Genomic DNA, 23,468 nt, shown 5'->3' with positions numbered 1-23,468 from the left:
ATATTACCCAAAAAAATGTGTTACAAATTTTCTATAAATTAAACTGAAATATGTTTTGGCAAAAGTTAGAAATTCCTAAGGATGTAGTTGAGGAATTAATGTACAGTGCTTACAGAACACCATGTGAGGAGACATTTCATTATGGAATATGTCTACCCTAAACTGCAATGTAGCTCTCACAAAGTTGTACCATGCTTAGCACCAAGTGATTCAGGAGTTCTTGAGGCAAACTGGTCCACTCCTATTTCAGAGCAAGGATAATGCCTTGTTTGTTTTCTGGAGGGGAATTTCGAGCAGCACTGCATCTCTCTTTATTGCATCCCAAATGTGTTCTATGGGAGTTGAGATCTGGGGAGTGTGCTAGCCACTCAATTTGATTAATATCCTCAATCTCCAGAAGCATCTCCACTGCCTGTGTACAATGTAGTGTGGCATTGTCATCCATAAAAATGAATTCTTCACCTATCACACCACAGAGCAGTTCAACAGGGAACAATGAAAAACTTCATTGTGATATTGTTCACCAGTCATAGTCCCTTTTTCCAGCACCTGTAGCTCAATGTGTTCATTAAGCATAATGCTTCCCCACACCATGATCCCAGCACAGCTGGATCTACCCCTTTCAAGAACATTCTCGCAATTGTAAGCAGTACCACTTTCACACCAGATTAAGCGTCATCTGTCATCGGAAGAAAGACTAAAATGACTCTCATTCTGTAAAGAGTACATTAGCCCATTGGTGTCTTGTCCAGTTTTTATGGATACATTCCATACCACTGAAAACATGCTCTACAATGGGCCATTGATAAAGGGATGCAAACTACAGGCCTTCAGGCATATAGTTCTACTTGGCAGAGACATCTTGCTACAGTTTACATTTTTCTGTGGTAACAAATAATCTGTCTTCATGCTCCATGATAGAGTGAGGGCAACCTCTTAGCAAACATCTGGAGACATTCCATTGGTTTGAAATGCTGCCCATAGCCTGGATACAATGCTATGCGAGATTCCAAACTCTTTGGCAATATCAGTAATTCAGCAGCCTTCGTCAAGCTTTCCAGTAATTCTTCCCCACATGAAATCATCTATATGATGTCTTTGAGAAATTACAAGACATCTAAGTTTGCAACTTTATTCCTTCAGAAAAAGAGCTTCCTTCAAACATGATTCACTTAGTGCAGCCTTTTTCCTTTTATCCTATTGAGTGCTACCACATTACCCCTTGGCATGCAGGTTGAAAATTTGAATGTATACCCTCTTTCTACTTGAAATTGTCTGTTATACAAATTGGCATGGCCAGATTCATTTGAATTTGTGGTTGTGATCTTCAGAAATAGTGTGCATCCTAAGGTTTTGGACACCAGTGTATATATCCCAGTAGTTACTCTGCCACTTTTTTTTGTCCATCTGTTTATTATTATTGTTATTACATTATTTTTGGGATCCACCAGGTAATTCAAGAATGCATTTTGGGGTGTCCATGCAGATCACAGAGCATATGTCATAAAATTTGTTCACAGAGGATACATTCATCACTTCCACTGGCACTCCATTTCACTTGCTAGTCATTTCACTAAGAGAAAAATCCAGTCCTCACACCTTTGTTAACCACACACACTGCTTTGCCATGGATGACTTTTGTTTTTGTGCAGTTTACTTAAACCTTCTATATTTATTGGTGTACTGGTTTCAGATACCATAAAATAATCCAAAATTAATTTGTGATATTACAACTTGTTTCATTACTATTGGCTGATTTTATCTAATAAAGTAATATAAAAATAAGTACTTTAAAAATTATGATTGAGACTTACAAATTTCTGAAAGGATCATACAAGATTTCAGTTGATGGAATTATTCATTTTATGGAGGATGAGGAAAGGACAAGACGTCGTCCTTGGAAGCTGAGAATGAATGCCACCAAGAAGGGGAGTAAGATCTAAATTTTCTAATTTTTTCTCTCATAGAGTGGTGCATAATTGGAATCAATTTCCATTGGATATTGTGTGTGTGTAAGCAGTGTTAATGAATTCAAGAACAAGAATGATAGCTGGCGCATGTAGTATGTGGCCTCCCTTGATGAGTCCCTGACTTCCTGGAGATCTCTCTTAATTATAATGATAATAATATAATACAAATAATTTTATATTACTATAGGCTAATTTTATCTAATAAAGCAAGTTTTCTTTGTATTTAATATCCTATGTTGCAGAGTATTAAATACAAATTTATATAGCATAAAAATATTCAAATGAGACTGCCAAATTGAGCTATTTAAACCATATAAGCCTCATTAAAGGCACAGATATTTTAGTATATTTCTGAAAATGCTAAATACCAAGTAGTTTTTACTGCGGAGATGAAACTTAAGTAATTGCCTAAAATATAAATATATTTCATTATATTGACTTCATTACAGCTACTAAAATGTGTGCAACTTCAATTGAATCCACAAATTGAAATAATTTATTTTTACAAATTGAAAATACACCAAACCCAGTAAACTGTTATGTTCAGAACCAGTATAGTTTAGTGTTTTCATGGTAAGTCCAAACCGAAGAGGTTTCAACCTATAAGACTGAAAAAATCAAGAAACTTATTAACATTAGATCTGAAAACATCCATTTGAAAAAATGAACAGCACAGACAAAAAATTTGATTTGTTCTCTGAGTTTGAATTGAACTATGAGACTAGTCATTGCATGCTTTAAAATATTTATAGGAGAATTCTGGTAACATTGGTACAAATTTGAACTGTGTATATGGAAATACTTATAGAAAAACAGTCAGAATAGCAGAAACTTTGTAAAAGTGAGTGTAGTGAATAGATGAGAACCATATTAAGTAACCTGTTTTCTTTTGTATTAGGTTAAGAATTTTTAAAGAATAGTTTAGGTTATCACTAATGCACAAAATCATCCATGGGTGGATGATTTGTGTAGGTTTAATTGTTTGGAGACAAAATTACACTGGGAGAAAAAAAGGAAACCTAGTTTCTTGGATGATAAGAAGATACCACTTGTAAATTGCTGGTCTGGTTAGCTGAGTGGATACCATATCTGCTCTCCAGCCAAAAGGCTGCAGGTTCGAATCCTGCCATGTGTAGGTTTAATTGTTTGGAGACAAAATTACACTGGGAGAAAAAAAGGAAACCTAGTTTCTTGGATGATAAGAAGATACCACTTGTAAATTGCTGGTCTGGTTAGCTGAGTGGATACCATATCTGCTCTCCAGCCAAAAGGCTGCAGGTTCGAATCCCGCCATGGGCATGGATGTTTGCGATTGTCTATGGAAATACCAGTAGTGGTTCACAGTAGATGCCATTAGTGTAGTTGCGGTCAGATGGTGGTTGAATGGTGGAGATGGAGTTGTAGAGCAGGTGCCCTACCTCGACAAGTCCCTGGATTCCAAAAATACCAAAAAATATGTGAAGGTTAAAGTTACGAAGTTATGCCAAGAAGAGGCAGTTTTTCCAACTCCATTACCAAAAGAGCTCCTCTGTAGCCCTTTTGGTAATGGAGTTGGAAAAACTGCCTCATTAAAGAAGGTAGGTTCTTTAATTCTGTCTGGATCCATATAACTTTTATAAGAGCTTTTCACCTGAAGGTGGTTAGCCACTCTCATACAAAGATGGCAGGGTTTTCCCTGCAAAACAAACGAACAGGTCAGAAGAATACGCAAGTTATTAGACACGATAAACTGGTCTCATAGCCTTAGTTGCTTTCATAAATTTCGCAGCATAATCACTGTCACCGACTGGAGGTAGAACACTCGCATCTTTTACTGAAATCCATCTGATACTATAATCACATCTAACACTCTTTGACCTTGAGTTCCTTCTGTCACATTCCTTAAAGAAGTTGTCTTGCAACAGCTCACATAATTAAAGTCGCCTATGATGGTGTATTTTACCTAATTGTTGAATAATGATTTGTAAAGACATTTGACAAAGCACCACCACATGGAACCTGTTACAAAAGTTGGAGCAAATGGTAATGAATATGAAGTTGATAGCATCGATGGGAAGTTGGGGGGGTGGGGACTGACAGACAGTCACCAGAGAGTAGTATAAGGTGGAGTAGAATAAGGGTGACTAGTGGATGCCTCAGGATTCTTTACCAGGACCAGTATTCTTTAATTTGTATAGAGGTGATGTAGATATCCTTTGGAATGATTTAAATAAATTGGTATTATAGGCATAGGATAATGATTATCAATTTAGTATTGCATAATGTAAGGTTATGCACTTTGGGTTGAAAAGGTTATGTACTGTTCATCACATTGATAATACTGGATTGCAGGAAATTAATGAAGCTAGAGAGTTGGGAGTAATGGTGGAACAGAGAGTTTGAGGGTCAGAGGACATATTGCAAAAGTCGGTACAGTATCTCAAAGGATTACTTAGATATTGAAAAACACATTAACAAGTGAAGATAGGGAGATTATTATTCCTCTTTATAAGGCTATGATTCGGCTGCATCTTGATTACTGTGCACAGATTTTGTCACATGGGTTTCTTGGGAATCAGGAGATGGTGGAGAGGATTCAGAGAAGAATGACCAAGCTGGTGATATGTATGTGGAATGCTGTCTGTGAGGATAGGTTAAAGGTTTGTGGGTTGAAAAGTTTAGTTGAGAGGTGGAAAAGAGACATGATGGAAATTTATAAGATATTAAAGTTTTATAAAATTGATACAAAGGAAAGTTTTCAATACATGCCAAACAGAGTTAGAGACCTAGGGTCACCCATGGAAGTGGTGTAAGGGTGTGGTTAGTAAGGGTGTGTGGACTAGACTTTTTTGTGTCGAGAGTGGTGAGTTAGTGGAATGGATTACCAGAAGTAATTGTGAGTGTCCTGACAGTAAATGAGTTTAAGGAGAGGTATGATAGGTTTGTGCTTTTAAAAGTTCGTGTGGATCTCTGGGCTCCATGGAGACACCTGTGATAATAATAAATTTAATTATACCTATTTTTATGAAGGATGATATGCATTCTGATGTTGGATGAATATAATGACCACAAAAAGTAGATTTATGACATACAGATATGGTGAGAGAACTGCCTGCTTGCTTATCAAAAATATCTTCTTAGAATGGATAACGTTCCATTTGGCTTATTTTCCCTAGAATAAATTTGATTCTAGGATAAGTAATTATTTTGCAGTTAGCTATATAGCTCTTTCTGTTTGTAATAGCAAAGACACATCCATATAACAGAGCCAAAGTGAAGGTTTATGATTTAGGAAAGATATTTTCTTCTAAATGCTCTAGATAAAAGTTGAAAACAAAATTGAATCCATTTTACTTCCTTCAGTTAGTTTGTATAGTTTACATTCCAAGTGAAATATCCTGAATTTCTAACAAATTTAAAAATGTTAACAGCATCATCTGGAAATTCAGAAAATACATATTCAAGGGTATCATTCATCAGTACATTGGTGAATGGTGAGTTGAAATCAAAACTGATCACCACATGAAAGGAATTCAATCAAATCAGCCTCATTTTACCTTCTCTGTACATAAAATGCCTCCATTGTTGCTACTTTGGCATCTGTCAAATTATGTGTAATTGAAACTTATCCTATTTCAGACCTATTGGATGTTTCATTTTAAAATGTATTTGAGAACGTCAGTCTTATATCCAACCGATTAAATGCTGCAAGTCCAGCCTTGTAGAATGTTGACTGAACAACACTAGCTGCAGAATCCTTTGGAATAATGCAAAGTTGCTACATAGCAATATCTACAAATGCAAAAAGAGAGTACTGAATTTTTTTTCATTATCCAAACTATGATTGCCAACAATTAATTTGACTATCCCTGCCCAAAATTTGGAAAATTATTATTAGTAATTGCATTTTCCCTCCTTTTTGTTTTTAAGGATCCCCATAGTGTAATGGTTGGCAAACTGACATCCTCACAACTGCACATGAAAAGGTCACTATTATTTATTGCCTGTAATTTTAATTTGGTGTAATTTTGTTGAATTTTTCATTGTTTGTTCATCTATACTGAAGATGGTTTTTGTTACACAAACCAAAATATCTGTAGTTCAGTGGTTTAAGCTTAGTAAAAAATATCTTTGGGGACATTATGTGTTTTCTTTTATTTTACTAGCTTTCCCAGAGTTATCCCTCCATAAAAAAAATACAATTGAACTTTTCCATATGCTGGTTCTCTCATTCATGGTTACTCTCTGAGATCATATTGGTTGCTTTGACTATTTGAAAAGCTTTTTGACTGAGGACCAATTTTTTAGTGTGAATCCTTCTCAGGAAAGTCTTCAAACCTCCTAATGTACTATACATTAGTAAAATACAATGGATAGGCTAAGTTAATTAATTAATCCAGAAACCTTGCTCTGGTCCACCAAACATGAAAGTTGTTTCATGCTACCTCAATTGGAGCTCAATCTTTAGTCTTCTAATAAGCCAGTTGGTGATCTCACACCAGTCTGTAAAATTTGTCCATCACTTAAAGCTATTCACAAACATCCACACCCACAGTGGGAATCAAACCTTCATCCTGTGAAGTGAATAGTGAGTAAATGGTCCAGTCATCAATTGTATATGAGAAGTATATAAATTAAAACAGCCATTGTTTACATACTTCTCATTCTAAATGGTATTGTTGGATAGAAAATACTGCTGGACCAGAGTAGGACTGTCTCTTTATTTCAGGTATTTTATTTATGATGATCATTGGATATGAGAACATTAGCACATGATACTTAATTTTTGTTTGTTTAATAATGGCTAAATACTAAATTTGATTCCTTATATTGGAATTTTTATTGGACCATGATTTTGATAAATATATATTTATACATAATCATTAGTAAGTTTCGCCAGCTATGGTCTGTCTGGCTTTTTCAAGATGAGAAAGGTTATACTAACATTAAATGCTAAAACAAAAGAATGCAGTAACAACTTAAAAATCAGTTAAACAAAATTGAAGAGCACGCGTGACATCAAGAGCATAAAGCGTGGAGACTTAGTCATTGTTATTAAACCGTATTTTTTAACTTGTCTACGATTATGTATATATGTTTATCAAAATCATGGTCCAATAAAAAAAATCCAATATAATGTATCATATTTAGTAAAAAAGGACCAAATATTAACTATCAAAATGCCTTAATACCAGTATGATGCACATTTTATAAAGCATGATTATTTTAAGGCAGCATGTGTGAAAATTATTTTATGCATGTTCTCAGTTTTATTGTTCCTTTTTATTCATTTCAGATTGTAGTTAAGTTTTAATTATAAAAAAATGAATCATGTTTATTTGATTCTGTCTATCATTTTAAAAACTGGTGTAGCATGCTTATAGTGCCACAGCATTTATTCAGACTTTGGGAATAGCGATATTCTACCATATATATGCACTGTTTAACTCTAGAGAAAGTTATACCTTGTTGCAAAACAAGGGAAAATGGAGGTTAAATCATTTTGAATTTTTCAAAGCATTTCCATGTCACCATTAGATATATAACTAGTGAACATATCCAAGAAGATTTCCCTGACAACAGTGGCAGAATTCATTCTGGAAATCATACGTTAATTAAAATCATTTATTATGGAATTTATTATAAAAATGAACTTAATAGATTTTTCCAATTCTTTAGAAAGGAGTGCATCAAGCACAATTTATTTCTGCTTGATGATAACAATTTGTTTTTTATTCTTAGAAATAAATTGAATATGAGCTAATTTACAAGCTGTAGATTTTAATAGAGGTCATAAAAGTTGGCATGAAAGATGAATTATACTGGAGCTCAAATTTTCAACACAATCAAAAAAATGCCATCGAGATTAGAAAACTGTGTTATTCAGACTGGACAAGGGTCTTTTGATCTCTTTACGGTAAAAAATCAAAGGAGATATTGAAAATGTTTGGAAATATGATTTTAGCAGACCCTCCCCGTGTGTGTGTGTGTGTGTGTGTGTGTGTGTGTGTGTGTGTGTGTGTGTGTGTGTGTGTGTGTGTGTGTGTGTGTATTTGATGCAACAGATTTACTCAGCTATATGACATAATTTGAAGAAATTTAATAATTAAAGCTGAGGAATAACAAAATAGAAAACAACTGTTGGAAGTTTTCTATTTTGTTATTCCTTTTTTTTTTTCACTTGGTTAGACTCTCATAAATTTAGTTTAATCCTTTATCCAAGTGTAAGCAAACAAAGTTTGCGCCTGAAGTATTTTCAGGACTGAGGCAACTCGTAAAGGTGGACCAAGCTCTCATCACTCCTTGTCTCACTATCTCCCATAATGCAAAGCCATCTCCTTGCAGACATAATGCTATGCATTAAGGGAAGGGCCACTACCCAATTAGGTGGGTAGTGGTATCCTGAAGATTCTTCAGGCTCAGACTTTGTTTGTTTACTCTTGGATAAAGGATTAAATTAAATTTATTATAAAATAGAAAACTGTTTATTATTTTAACACACAATTAGTTTTGACTTCTTAGAAGACTTAATTGGGCGCATAACATGAAAAGAAAAATACAAGAAATATACATTATAGGAGAACAGTAGCTATAAATTTTTATTATTAATGCAGCTAGCTCCTCAGGGCTCACTTATTTCACCTATCCTCTAATTCTCTCTCTCTCTCTCTCTCTCTCTCTCTCTCTCTCTCTCTCTCTATATATATATATATATATATATATATATATATATATATATATATATATATAAACAACCTGACTCCAGCTCAAATTCACACTTTTGCTGATGATAGCACTTTCATCCTACTCATATGAAAAATCTTGAATTGCTTATTCATTTCAGGATTATCTATGATAGTGGCTTAAACACTGATCATTTCACCATCCTTTATTAGGGCAATAACAGCCTGGGCACCTTTAGTTCTTCAAAAACACAGTTTTCTATATTTTCTCACAAAAAAAATAACTACCATATATTATCGCATATAATGTGAAAAATTTATGGTAAAAAATACTACTTAAAGTTAGGGGTTCACATTATATGCAGATCCTAAAAAATATAATATCTTATTAGACTTGCACACACAATATATACTACCTAATGCCTATGCAACCAAATCTACTTGGTATGCATCATATCTGTGCATAAAGCCAGTAATGTAAGTAGTGCTAATGATAGAGCACAGTTCGGTATATCGGTTTAACCACTGTTCATTTTAAATATTATTCATTAAACAAACCTAGCCTGAAAATGAGTCAACAGAAACGTAAACGTTCATCTCTTGAAGCAAGATTTAAATTGCGTGTCGTCCAGTTTGCATAAGAACATAATAACAGTGTTGCTATGAGAGAATTTGGTGTAGCAGTGAGTAATATTAGACTTTGGCGTAAGCAAAAAGACAGTCTTGAAAAATCCCCAAAATGAAACTTGCCTGTCGTGGAGATGTAGCATCCTTTCCAGAACTCGAAGAAGAGCTAAATGAATGGATTTTGAAGCAACGACAAGATGGCATTATAGTAACAAGAAATGCAATTCGTTTTCGAGCTCTACAACTCAAGAATGGTAAATTCAAGGACACACCAGGTATTTCATCTTTTCTTTCTTCGTCTGGGTGGTGCAACAGATTTATGGAATGCAAAGCATTAACATTACGACACCGAACAAAAATTGCACAGAAGTTACCAAAGCAGCTTGAAGAAAAAGTGCAGTCCTTCCATAAATTTATCATAAAATTACGGAAGTGTCACAGATATGAACTTTCCCAAATTGGCAAGATGGATGCGACGTCCATGTATTTTGAAATGATATGCCTGGGAATCGAACAGTAAACTTAGTTGGTGAAAAGGGTGTCTTCATAAAAACAACTGGACATGAAAACATACATTTTACCGTTGTTCTAGCATGCATGGCAGACGGAACCAAATTAAAGCCGACAGCGATATTTAAAAGGAAGAAAATTTCAAAGCATATGAAATTTCCACCAGGTGTAATTGTTCGCACCAGTCAGAAAGGTTGGATGGATGAAGAAGGTGTACAATTGTGGCTGGATTAAGTATGGAACATACGTCCAGGTAGCTTGTTATGTCAACAATGCATGCTGGTCTGGGCACATTGAATGGTGGCAAGCAAAGAGAAAGCGCATGAGCTACGTACAGACCTAGCAGTCATACTGGGTGGTCTAACTTCTGTTTTGCAGCCGCTTGATGTCAGCTTGAATAAGCCGTTTAAAGATCACTTACGTGAAAAATGGAGAGAATGGATGTCATCTGGTTTGGTGAAGATGACAAAGGGTGGGAATTTTCAGAAGCCTGAGATCACCCTAGTCACCATCTGGGTTAAAGAAGCATGGGATTCGATACCATCTGAAATGATTCAACGCTCATTTCTTAAATGTGGAATAAGTAATTCAATGGATGGATCCGAATATCACGTCATATACGAAAGCGAGGATGATACACAACAAAATGAAGAGCATGAAGATGATGACAACTGCTACGCTGATGACGCAATCCCTACAGATGAATTTATAAATGAAATGATTGATGACTCAAAAGATGAAGAAGAATTTAAAGGATTTTGACATTTTGTTTTAAAATAAATATTTCTTTCGTTAATTCATATTGTATTATTTATAATGTTATGGAACAAGATTAACAGATCGCATTATACATGGACATGGCATTTTAGGGCTAGTTTTCAAACAAAATTTCTAGTTTGCATTACACATGGATCGCATTTTACGCCAAAATATATGGTAAGTTCTCTACTACTTTGATAATGCTTAGCTTAACAGTCAAGATCAGATCTCACTTCTTGGAGATCTGGTCTTGACATAATCACAATACCTTTATAGCATCTTTAACTTCCAAGGAACATGGCATCCATTTTGGTTTGAGGGACATTACTTCTCTTCCAACCAATTGCTTACTCTGTACAAATCTCAAAAATTTGCCCAACCTTGGAATGTAGTTCTCATATTTGGGTAATCCACCTAGGACCTCCCTGAAAATTTTTGATGCTGTCCAGAAGAGAGTGGTTCAGTTGACCGATGATCCAAAGACTCTTCATCCACTATATCACAGATGGTCAGTTACTGTATTATGTCCTTTCTACAGATATTTCCTTGAGTGTTGTTCATCAGAACTAGCATGCATTATTCCTCCCATGCCTGCTAAATCTACTGGAACAGAGTAATAGCTGCCCAACGTTCTGTTACAGTTGAATTACTGACTCACTGAACTTGCAATCCTCCACTCCTGTTATCTGTTATACCATCTACCTCAATTTTGGGGAACAACTTTCCCCATAAAGTATTTTCCAAGGACTACAATCTCCAGCTCTTTAAGAAGAATATCAACAGATTACTTTGTTCTTGATCCTGGCTGATGCTACATTCATTTATTTGTTAATAAGGCCTTGTAGCTTCTAGTATGTGGGAATGATATATAAAAAAAAAAAAAAAAAAGATGACTAGCATAATGATTTACTACAATAATGGGAACACAGTTTTTTTCTTAAAATTGTCAAATATTTTAACATATATACTTCATTGAATATTAGAAAGTTTAAATATGAAGACTGCAGAGGTGTCAACACTGCTTTTAGGATACAATTGTATCATTATCCCCCACCACCACCACCACCACCTCAATATTTCTCACATCTCAGGCAAGAATAATTTCTCCTTTCACACTGTTTTCTTCAATGACTCTGACCATTATCATTCATAAAACACATCATATTCATTCTTTTCTCATTATTAACTGGCTTGCTGTAGGTTTTACAACGTCTCTTATGTGGGGGTGGATATATATATATATATATATATATATATATATGAAAAAATATAGATTTAATGACTATAAAACCGAGATAACATATATAGATTTTAATGATAAATACTACTAGTTTCGGCATATAGCAGCCTTCTTCAGGTATTTATAAAGGAATACTAATAAACATTGAATTATCTAAACAAACTGGAAATTACAGGTACAAATTGCCTCACATTCATTCTGGTTACTTCAGATATCAGGACTCCATTTACAAACAAAAACAAGGCCTGGCAATGGGCAATCCTTTGTCCCCAGTGCTAGCTAACATCTTCCTTGAAGATTTTGAAAAGAAAGCCATATCTTCCTTCTCATTTAAACCAAAAGTTTGGAAAAGATATGTTGATGATATATTCATTATTTGGAATCATGGGCACACATCTCTCACAGATTTTCTTCGTCATCTAAACATCCAACATCCTAATATAAAATTTACTGCTGATCTAGAAAATAATAACTCCTTACCTTTCTTGGATGTTATGCTTACACGATGCTCTGAAAGATTAAAAATCTCTATGTACAGAAAACCTATGCATACCAATAGATATCTGCATAATCTTTCTCATCATTTTCCACCACAAAAACTTGGAACTATATCTACCTTAGGACACAGAGCACATTCTCTCTTAAATGATCAAGATGAACTACAAAAAGAAATGAATCACCTCACTCTTATTTTTAAACAAAATGGATACTCTGAAAAAACAATTAAGAAATTTCTTCTGGATCCTCCTAGGCAGTGCACAACAGAGACTATTAATTTTAAAGGTAGCATCTCCATTCCATACATTAGCACAGTCTCCAAAAAAATAGCTAAAGTCCTTAAAAAATATTATATCAGGACCTTCTTCACCACACTTCCTAAAATCCGTTCTCTAATCAGCCATCCAAAACCTACTCATCACAACCTTAAGTACCCTGGAGTATATAAATTGTGGTGCGATTGCAATATCCCATACTTTGGACAAACAAACAAATCTATTGAACAACGGATAGAAGAGCATAAAAGAGAAATCTCTTATAAAAGATCTCATGCAACTGCGTTATCCAGTCATGTTCTTTTTTCAAATAATCCTAATGATGACCAACAAAGCCACTCCGTTTGCTGGAATAGATCAGAAAATATCTTTCGCTGTGATGATGAGTTTGAGAGGAAAATTGTAGAATCAAGGGAAAAATACAACGTTTTTATGTATCGATTATGCGAGGCAGTTTGTACCTGTAATTTCCAGTTTGTTTAGATAATTCAATGTTTATTAGTATTCCTTTATAAATACCTGAAGAAGGCTGCTATATGCTGAAACTAGTAGTATTTATCATTAAAATCTTTATATGTTATCTCGGTTTTATAGTCATTAAATCTATATTTTTTTCAAATGTACAACAACCGAGTAAAAGCTGATCACCACATATACAGGGTGTTCGGGATAAATTTGACATATTTATAATTAATTATATTTTTCCGTAAGTTACATGTATTAACACACACTTCTCTTCATTTAAAAGTTTGGACCCTTCTTCATTCATATACAAGATGTCAGAAAGGATGGATAGCTGGAACCCACCTGAATCATGGAAGAGAATAACTTGTATCATGATGATTCGTGCCCGCCATCAAAATAAGGATATTACGACTGCTGCCCAATGCTCCCTGAATACAGTAAAAACAATCAGGCATGAACTAGAGACTTGCAATGGTGACTACAAGGATGTAGCAAGAAGAAAGATCCCTAGCAGACGATCTGATTGCGTTCGTACAGCAGAATTCCTCGCAAATCTGCAGGAACAGGTGTTGAAGAACCCTGGCATTGGAATTCGGGCTTTGTTCGTGGAGTTGCTAACTGTAGTCAAGCCCTGGATAACAAGGGTAGCCAATGGTAGGCCGTATGTATGGCAGCAGGATTCGGCCCCTTGCCACACCTCTGGGAAAAGTCAAAAATGGTTGTCTGAAAATTTCTACGACTTCACCAGTCCAAATGTTTGGCCTCCAAACTCCCCAGACCTTAACCCCATGGATTATTTTGTATGGGGCGCAGTTGAAAAAGACACCGATCGCACTTCCAGTAATACAAAAGTCCAGTTAATGGATAAAATTAAAACAGTTTTTGCGGCCCTTCCCAGGGAGACTGTAGCATCAGCTTGTTCGAGGTTCCGAAGCAGAATTGAAGCTGTGATCGATGCTAATGGTGGTTATTTTGAGTAAATCTTGTTGATAGTATTGTAATTAACTCTGCCTGTAATGTTTTTTTTGTCAATTCATTAAATTTAATAGATACAAAGAAGATTTTCTTTTTCCTTACGAAACTGTCAAATTTATCCCGAACACCCTGTATATATATATATATATATATATATATATAAGTTAAAAAATATCCCCTTATAAAGTAATTGTAATTAGCACACAGAACTAAACTGAGTACTTTTAGCACTGAGTACTTACATATTCTCTGATACATAAAAAATGAATGTGAAATAAACCAAACAAAAATTTTATTGGGGTGAGTGGGAGGAAGTAGGCATTTCATTCCTTATTTATGAGGTATCAACTCATGGAAACACTTGTCATTTAACCTGGAATCCTATTCATACTTTTGTTGTTTACAGTACTCAGATGTTAGGCTTTCAGATCTTCTATGATGATGCTTCAAGCATTGATGATGGAAGATAATTCGTGCCATTCTCCAAGTTGGATAAGGACAAATTTGTGAACTTCATAGCTTCACTGCCAGTGACCTTGTATCTTGTGAAAAGATCTCACTTCATGTCCCCTCATGCTTGACAATACTCAGATCTCCTAGCAAAGTAATTTTTTCTTTTTAGGCTGACTTGCACCTGTAGCTTTTCCTTGTAAACACACATCATGATCATAAGCTCCCAGACTCTAAAAAACTGGGTATCCTTTTCCAGTCAACACAACTTATCAATCTGTACAACTGCTTGTACAGATTGATAAGTTGTGTTAATACCAATCTCTTCCACTTTGTAATATTGTTCATATGTATGGTATATGGTGCATTAGAAACCTCTAAAAGTATGCCTAATTCATTCAGAAGAGAATATTTGGTTAATGAAGACTCTCAAATCACTTTCTGTTATTTCTGTTTATGCCTTTTTTCTGTTATTTTCATGGATGTTGTTCTGCCACACTAGTCACCACCATTCCACCTCCTCCACTTTCCTTTGAGTCTATAAAAGCACAAACAGCTGCTAAACAGTTTCTATCACAGTGTGGCCAATCTTTCATAAAACACATCATATTCATTTTTTTCTCATTAATTGACTTGCTATATGTTTTGCATATAGCAAGTCATATTAGCCTCTCTTATGTGTGATGGATATATATATGTAGAAAAGTTTTTTACTTTGGGTATACCATATGTTAAAGACTTGGTTTTAATCCTATTTTCCCAAGTAAGCTAAGTTTGCACCTGAAGTATTTTCAGGTCTGAGGCAACTGATGGTAAAGGTGGACTAAGCTCTTGCCTTAGCTCTCCCATAATGCAAAGCACATCTCCTTGTGGACATGTATGATGTTATGCATTAAGGGAAGGGCCACTACCCAGACCAGTTTCGACCTTTATTGAGGTCTCTTCATTACTTCAACCTTGGTATCCATCTCAGGGTCTAGCTCCCACTGAAGAGACTTCAATGAAGGTCAAACCAAGCTGGTTAGTGACCCTTCCCTTAATGCATAGCATCATACATGTCTGCAAGAAGATGTGCTTTGCATTATAGGATACTAAGGCAAGTGATCAGAGCTTAGTCCACCTTTACCACAAGTTGCCTCAGACCTGAAAATACTTCAGTGCAAACTTAGCTTACTTTCTTGTTTGCTTACTTAGGAAACTAGGATTAAAACCAAGTTTATAAAATTTTTTGGTATCTTTAACATATATATATATATAAGTTAAAGAATAGCACCTTATAAAATAAATGTAATCAGCACACAGAACTAACCTGAGTACTAATTTAAACAAAACCACCGAGTAACTGAGCTGCTCACTGAATAACTTGAAACTTACTTCTAATTCGAGTATCAACCAATTGTATGACTATTATAACAATCACTGTTATTGTTTGTTCATTTTATTAAAATTATGTAGTACTAAACTTCTTAATAATCATAATTTCAGAAAGTAACAGAAATTCCCTCTCCTGCAGAAGCATCTGGAAAAAACAGCCCAAGATCTAGTCCTAAAAAAATTACCATATCATCTCCTATAAAAGAAAAACTTGAAGGACCCAAAGAAGTTTTAAAAAGTCTTTTTGATGTGAATTCCCAAATTTCTATTTTTAAGTTGCTTTACAATTTAGAGGTATGTTTATGATAATCATGAATGCTATAGTTGTGCATGTTTTTTGATAATAAAACAACTACTAATGTACATGTTCCTTTTGTTATAGTAACTTCTCATTTTAAGTCTGATGGTAATTCTGGATTTTCATTTATTAACTTGAAAGTTTGTTATAATGAAAATAGTTGACAAATATAGGTTTACTATAAATTTCATAAAATTTCTCTATTCTTATGGTAAGAATTCAGGTTTCATGTATATATAAATTTAAATACATAATCAAATCATAAATTTTGCAGTTAATGCCATAGTTCTCAAGAAACTGAACAAATGAAACAAATGTTTTACAATTATAATAATATGTGATAGAACAAGGCTCAGATGAATATTGCATACAGTATGATATTCAACCAAATATTTGCATAGTTTTATGCATATAAACATTTAATGGGAAATTCCATGTTTTCTTTAACACCTCTCATCATTCAGGATAAGTGCTGCTTAAATCTCTTCTTGATAATTCAGTAACTCAATTCTGAATTAGCATAAGCATCTCATTGGAGACAGTTTTTTTTTTTTTTAGGTGTAATCAGGTTTATTGCTTTTCTCTTTTTTTTTTATAAAAATAAAAAATACATTTTGTCACTCAGTATCATTCACAATATATAACATTTACATAAATGCAGAAGATGTAAGAACATATCAAGGCTTTGAATTAAACTCTGATCATTATATGACATTGGTTTATATGGCATTGGAAAAAAATTGATTTAAACCAAAATGACTAAAAATAAATATAAACTGAATTACAAAATTTCTTGTAATGAAGCTTGTAATGAAGCAACAATATCAGGAATGCACTGATTTAAAAACAGAAACAATACATGAATCAAATGACATAGAAAAGAAATGGGAAAATCTAAAATAAATCCTTATAAAAGCGGCAACAGAAAGTTTAGAAATAAACCATCAATGGAATAAAAAAAGAGGACTGTGAAACTTGAACAAAGAAATTATTATTATGTGACACCTCCAAGGAGCCCAAAGACTCATCGAGGAAGGTCATCTACTCTACAACTCTCCGTCTCCACCACTCAATTCACCAACTACAGTGACCTGCAACTACTATCATCATCTACATCAATGCCATCTACTGCCCACCACCACCACCACTAGTATTTTCACAGACAATCGCAAACATACAAGTCCATACATGGACATGCTAACCACTCGACCAATCAGGCTGGCAAATAGAAAGGAAAATAAAAACAAAAAAGAGAGAGTTACCAGAAATGGCCAAGTATGGTAGAAGCAAAAATAGAGTACTCAGTGCAGTTGCAAAACAAGAATTAAGGAAAAAACAGAGAGAGAAGGAGAGATGGAAAACAATTTTGTAACAGAACCAGAAAAGGATATATCTAAGCCACAACAACAACAACAAAAAAAAACCTGTAAATAATAAAATACATGATCAAAGAAATAAAATTTAAAAAATAAAAATACAAACAATAGATTTAGAAAAATGGGTAAATTACTTTCATAATCTCTGGACTAATTATAATAAAGAAGTAAAATTTTATTCAACAAAGAATGATCAAACAGAAAATATAACAGTGTCAGAACTTTAAAAAAAAATACAATAAATAAGATGAAAAATAGGAAATCAACAGGCAAATACATATAGTCATGCAACTGCACAAAAATGCAGGTTAAAAAATTTAATGAAAGATTTCTGAAATTCTTCTGCATGATCAAGATTTCTGGGAAAAAAATGACTGCAGTAACTACAGACGAATTAGTCTAATAAATGCAGGGTACAAAATATATGCAGAAATATTAAAAGAGAAAGTAAACAGTATTGTAGAGGACAAATTACTAGAAAACAGAATGAATTCCCAAAAGACAGATCTTAGATAGACTCAGTTTTCACTCTAAAAATATTGGAAACAAGAATAGAATTTCAAAAAGAAACACACGTGACTTCCATTGATTACAAAAAAGCCTCAGAAAATTAATAGACAAAAATTATTTAATATATGACCGATCTGAATATATGAAACCAGCTGTTACAGTCTATTCAAGAAATATACAACACGGGAAATAAAAAAGCAGCCAAGTTAGAACAAATATCAGAATGGAAAAACATATCAAGTGGAGTATGACAAAATGTACCTTTTCACCTCCACTTTTTAATATATATGTTAGGTGCAAATCATGAAATGCATAGTTTCTTGCCCATTCTATGAATTGTGCATATGTATGTATTTCTGCACAATTCATGAATTCACTATACAATTCATGAAATGAGCAGAAATTGTTATGCACATTTCGTGAATTGTCCAAAATGCTACACTTCATGAACTGTCCAAATTGCTACACATTTCATGAACTGTACAAGGGCATTGTACAAATCACAGAATGTACAAAAAGTCATGCATTTCATGAATTGTGTAATTACACGATCTGTGCTTAACATACATATAAATCAGTGGCATCATGTAGTTTATGCAATTTATGCTACAAAATTCATGTAAATTTGACCCTATGATTGCATTTTTATCAATGTTGAAAGTTTTAAGACTGCATCAGTGCTCATTCTAATTGGTCCAATGCAATTAATTGTAGAATAACTTTGAATACTTTAATTTATCAATTAATTGTAATCAAATCTGCATAGAGTGGGGACAATGTGTTTGGTTTAAGATATTATTATTATTATTATTATGCCCTCCTTAAAGTCGACTGACTCATTCTGGGAGGTTCATTCAACTGACAGCATATCTATCATATAGAATCTTAAAATCCTTAACACTCATAATGCATTCCATTCACTGAAATTCTCCATGTAAAAAAATCTACTCCTCACACTCTTCTTCATCACACTTTTACATAACTTGACCTCAGGAATGACCTCTGGTTCTTCCCCTCTCACCTTCTATTCTGTTTATAATCTCCTCTGGATTAATCCAGTAAAATCTTCTCACTAACTTAAATGTCTCTATCACCTCTTTTCCTTATCAATTAATTGTAATCAAATCTGCATAGAGTGGGGACAATGTGTTTGGTTTAAGATATTATTATTATTATTATTATTATTATTATTATGCCCTCCATAAAGTCAACTGACTCATTCTGGGAGGTTCATTCAACTGACAGCATATCTATCATATAGAATCTTAAAATCCTTAACACTCATAATGCATTCCATTCACTGAAATTCTCCATGTAAAAAAATCTACTCCTCACACTCTTCTTCATCACACTTTTACATAACTTGACCTCAGGAATGACCTCTGGTTCTTCCCCTCTCACCTTCTATTCTGTTTATAATCTCCTCTGGATTAATCCAGTAAAATCTTCTCACTAACTTAAATGTCTCTATCACCTCTTTTCCTTCTATCCACCAAACTTTGCAATCCACATTTCTTCAACCTCTCTCCATAGCCAGCATTCCAAAATCCTGATATTGTCTTAGTCAATTGCTTGTGGACTCCTCTTCAAACGTTTCCACATTACACTGAAAACTAGGTGCCCAGATTTGAGCATAATAGTCCAAGTGTGGTCTGACCAGTACCTTATACAGTGGCACAACCACTTCCTTATCCTTGCATGTTAGAGTAATTCTTATCACTACGATGTGCAACCTTTCCAACACCAGCAGTATGCTGTCTAAACTTTAGTCTACTATCAGCCATCACTCCCAAATCTGTAATCTCATCCACTTCCTGCAGTACAGCACGATCGATATAGTACACAGCCTTATATTTCTGCGCTCCAAAAATACAACACCTTGCACTTATTGATATTAAAACTACAATCCCTCTCTTTTGTCCAAATAAAAAGGCTATTCAAATCTTCCTAAAGGGATTCAGCATCAGCAGTGCTATTTATAATTCTTCCCAACTTTGCATCATCAGCAGATAACGGAAGATCCCCCATCAGTCCACATGATATATTGTTTATAAACTAGTTAAACAGCAGGGCCCAAGAACAGAGCCCTAGGGCATGCCACTGATTACCCTTCTTTTTTGAGGCACAGCTCCATCATGCACAACCTGCTGGCATCGTTCAGAGAGCCAATCTCTGATCCATCTAACCAGTACACTATCTATTCCCATCCTCTGCAGTTTGTACACCAACTTATCATGTGGTAATCAATCAAATGCTTTTGCAAAGTTTAAGAATATCACTGTATGTGATTCTCCCTTATTTAACACACTCGTCACCTATCATAAAATGCACGTAAATTACTAAAACAGGACCTACCATGCTGACCAAATCCTTACAAATCCAATTCTGTATTCTATTCCTTACCAATCTTTCCAATACCTTGACCACGACTGCAGTTATACAGAGTGGTCTATTGTTGGAGACTTCTGTCTTAGAACCATGCTTGTGGAATGGTAATTTTGCCTTCTTTCCACTCCTTAGGAACCCTATCCACTGGAAGACTTTCATTAAATAACCAACTATGGTGCACATTCCTTAAGAATATGTTGTGATATGTCATCCATTCCCACAGCTTTATTCGCATCTAACTCAACCAACATCTGATACACCTCTGTTTCTTTCACTTCCATTTTCTCCTAATACTTGCTTCTCTTCTATATATTGTACTGGATTATTTATACCAGTATGATGTACACTGATAGAGTGCTTGTTCAATAATTCCACTATATCCTTTGCAGCTGTTAGTCTGCTGCCATGACTGTCCACCAATGTTAGTCTGCCATAATTATTCTTCCTCTTGTTTGCCATCTAGTGGAAAAATTCCCTTGAGTTAACCTTTGCCTGACCAGCCAATCTCCTCTCATACTTCACCTTTTCTTTCTTTACCATGCCCATCACCTTTCTAGCTTGCACTTTATACTCTTCACGGATTTGATCACCACTAATTGTCTTGTAACTCCTCCATAACATTTTCTTTTCCAGCACAGCTTGCGTGATTTTGCTGTTCATCCATTTCACTCTCACTCTGTTTACTCGCTTAACCCTTGGTATGTAGTCATACATTGCTTTTGTCAGATATTGCTACATCTTTTCATCCATCTCATCTACCCAACATACTGATGCTAACCGACTACAGAGCTTCCTATAATCACCTGCTTTATACTTCCACATGTATCCATTTTTGGCAGTGACCTTTTCTTGTTTCATCACTTCCCAAACAGTACCTCATGATCACTCTCACCAATCGGTGACAGTGTCAGTACTTCATTAACAACTACATCTTGTGAGTTATCACCAAATCCAAAACATTAAAGCCTCTAGTTGCTTCAATCACGTGTTGCTTAAGATTCTTATCTCTCAGAAATTCCGCAAACTTGCTCTCCTTGTTCCTATACACTATCTCCTCTTTCCAGTCTATATTCCTGTAATTAAAGTCTCATCAGGATCACCTTCTTTTTACATGCCCAACTAATTTGCCTAAACATTTCACAATCAGTATTCTCTGCATTCCCTGGCCTATAACAGCATGTTATCAGATATACTAACCTGTTTATTTCAACTTTGCACCACACAGATTCAAAATCTGTGCATGCACCATCAACTTCCACACTTTGCAGACACAATTCCTTTGCAATCATTAACAGCACCCCCCCTCATCTTTTCACATCTCTCTGCTTCCAGAAAATTATATATCCTTCTAATTCTATTCCCAACATCATCCTCTTCAGACAACCAAGCTCAGCTCTCTTGTTTCAAACACTCCTTACATTTGTGTATAAACATAACAACAATTGCTGTGTGTTTGATGCCATTCTACCAGGACCAGCATTCTCTATTCTAGCTACTACACTACACCTCTCTCTCTCTCTCTCTCTCTCTCTTCGGTTTGACCACTCCTGTTTCACTAATCCTGATTGTGATTTCCATTCTTACCTGTCTCATTCCATCACCTTGTGCTGCTGCAACCACATCTTCAACCTCCTATCCAGCTTCCTCTTGCTGTACAATCTGTTGATTTGTGCTATCCCTTTTCACAGGTAGACTCTGATCATTTGCTACATTAACTTCTTGACTCTGTGCCTTCTCAGAAAACAGTAGCTTTCTAAATGCCCAACACCAAACCCATTCAAATGCAATCCATCTACATTCTAATCTATCCAGATACTTTTCACATATGTTAATGCTTTCCTTCTTCTCGTTTATCCAAACAGTCCAAAGATCTTTCACATTTTTTGGTGCATACATATAGCAGTTTTTGCAATGCATCCACTGCGAAAAATCCAAGACAAAGCTGAACTTTCATCCAGAAGCCTTCCGTGCTGCTGACATACATTTCTTTGTGGACACCATCTTTAGAAGCTGAAGTAGTGCAACAAACAAGTAGCAAAACACAATATAAATGACAAAAAATTTCAGCAACAACACCACTGAAGGACACTTGTATCCAAACCGAAAAAAATGCAGCACAATTTGTGACATAAAAGCACACTATATACTAATTAAAAACTTTTTTTTTAGCACAACTCAAAACTACCGCTATGTTCACTTGCAACACTAGCACCATACTTTCTCTAATGGTAAGTATACCATCATTTATCATGTATATAATAGGATATTTTTTGTTCTTAATCTCATTTTACTTTTTTTTATATTGTTTATTTCTAAATTTAATGTCTGATTTTAGTATGTTCCTGTAATGTACATCTTTTAGTTCTTCATTTCTGCCTTATTGTTAGTTTTATACTGTTTTTTTTAATTCATTATAAGTTAAGTAATAAACAACTAAATCCTTATATGAGCTAAATTTGCTACCTTGAAAATTTAAGTACAGTAAACCCTCGATTTAATGGACTAATAGGGGCTAAGGGGTGTCCGTTAAATCAAAAGTCTGTTAAATCACGAATTTTTTTAAAATAAAAATATCTGTAACATTATACTGCAATTTTATCAATATTAGCACTGTAATAACAAAAAAAAAAAAGTATTTTACACATAATTTTTAACACAATTTTCACACTTTTAGATAAGTTAATGTTTGATATTGAGGCACTTGGTTTAGGTAATCCTGCTTTGAAAAAACTATCAAGTTTTGAACTTTTGAATTCTGCTGTTTTTTATAATTAACTCCCTAAAATTACAAAAATGTTTGTAATAAAATGCCCCAGAAAGTCACACCATGTGACAAAAGAACCAATTACAGTGCGATTGGTGTGATCACGTCCTAATCATTCACCAAACATATTTTATGAGCGGTGACTCATTTATGTCGGCTAAATTACTACAGTGTTTTTACAACATATGATGACCTATTCGCCAAAATTTATAATTTTGGCGAATTTATTATATATTAACAGGAAATTAATAACAAAAAATAAACTGTTAATTTAATTATAAGTAAATCTTGGTTAAAAGCATTTTAAAATTAACAGGGTGTTAATTT

General features: G+C 34.4%; 1 protein-coding gene across 1 annotated transcript in view; it reads left to right on the top strand.

The window, feature by feature from the left end:
* Positions 1-23,468, top strand: part of LOC150101143 (ubiquitin carboxyl-terminal hydrolase 24-like) — an 824,883-nt gene that overhangs the window by 403,877 nt on the left and 397,538 nt on the right. Inside the window, exon 29 of the mRNA XM_090401261.1 lies at positions 15,917-16,099. Within this exon, the coding sequence (XP_090257387.1) occupies positions 15,917-16,099 (183 nt within the window). The remainder of the gene's footprint in view (positions 1-15,916; positions 16,100-23,468) is intronic.

This window comes from Typopeltis vanoorti, chromosome 12 (genome assembly GCF_054136105.1).
Source record: "Typopeltis vanoorti isolate ZY-2024b chromosome 12, IOZ_Tvanoo_1.0, whole genome shotgun sequence".
Classification (NCBI taxonomy): domain Eukaryota; kingdom Metazoa; phylum Arthropoda; class Arachnida; order Uropygi; family Thelyphonidae; genus Typopeltis; species Typopeltis vanoorti.
Note: the sequence above shows the minus strand (reverse complement) of the source record. Positions and strands in the feature narration are given on the sequence as shown.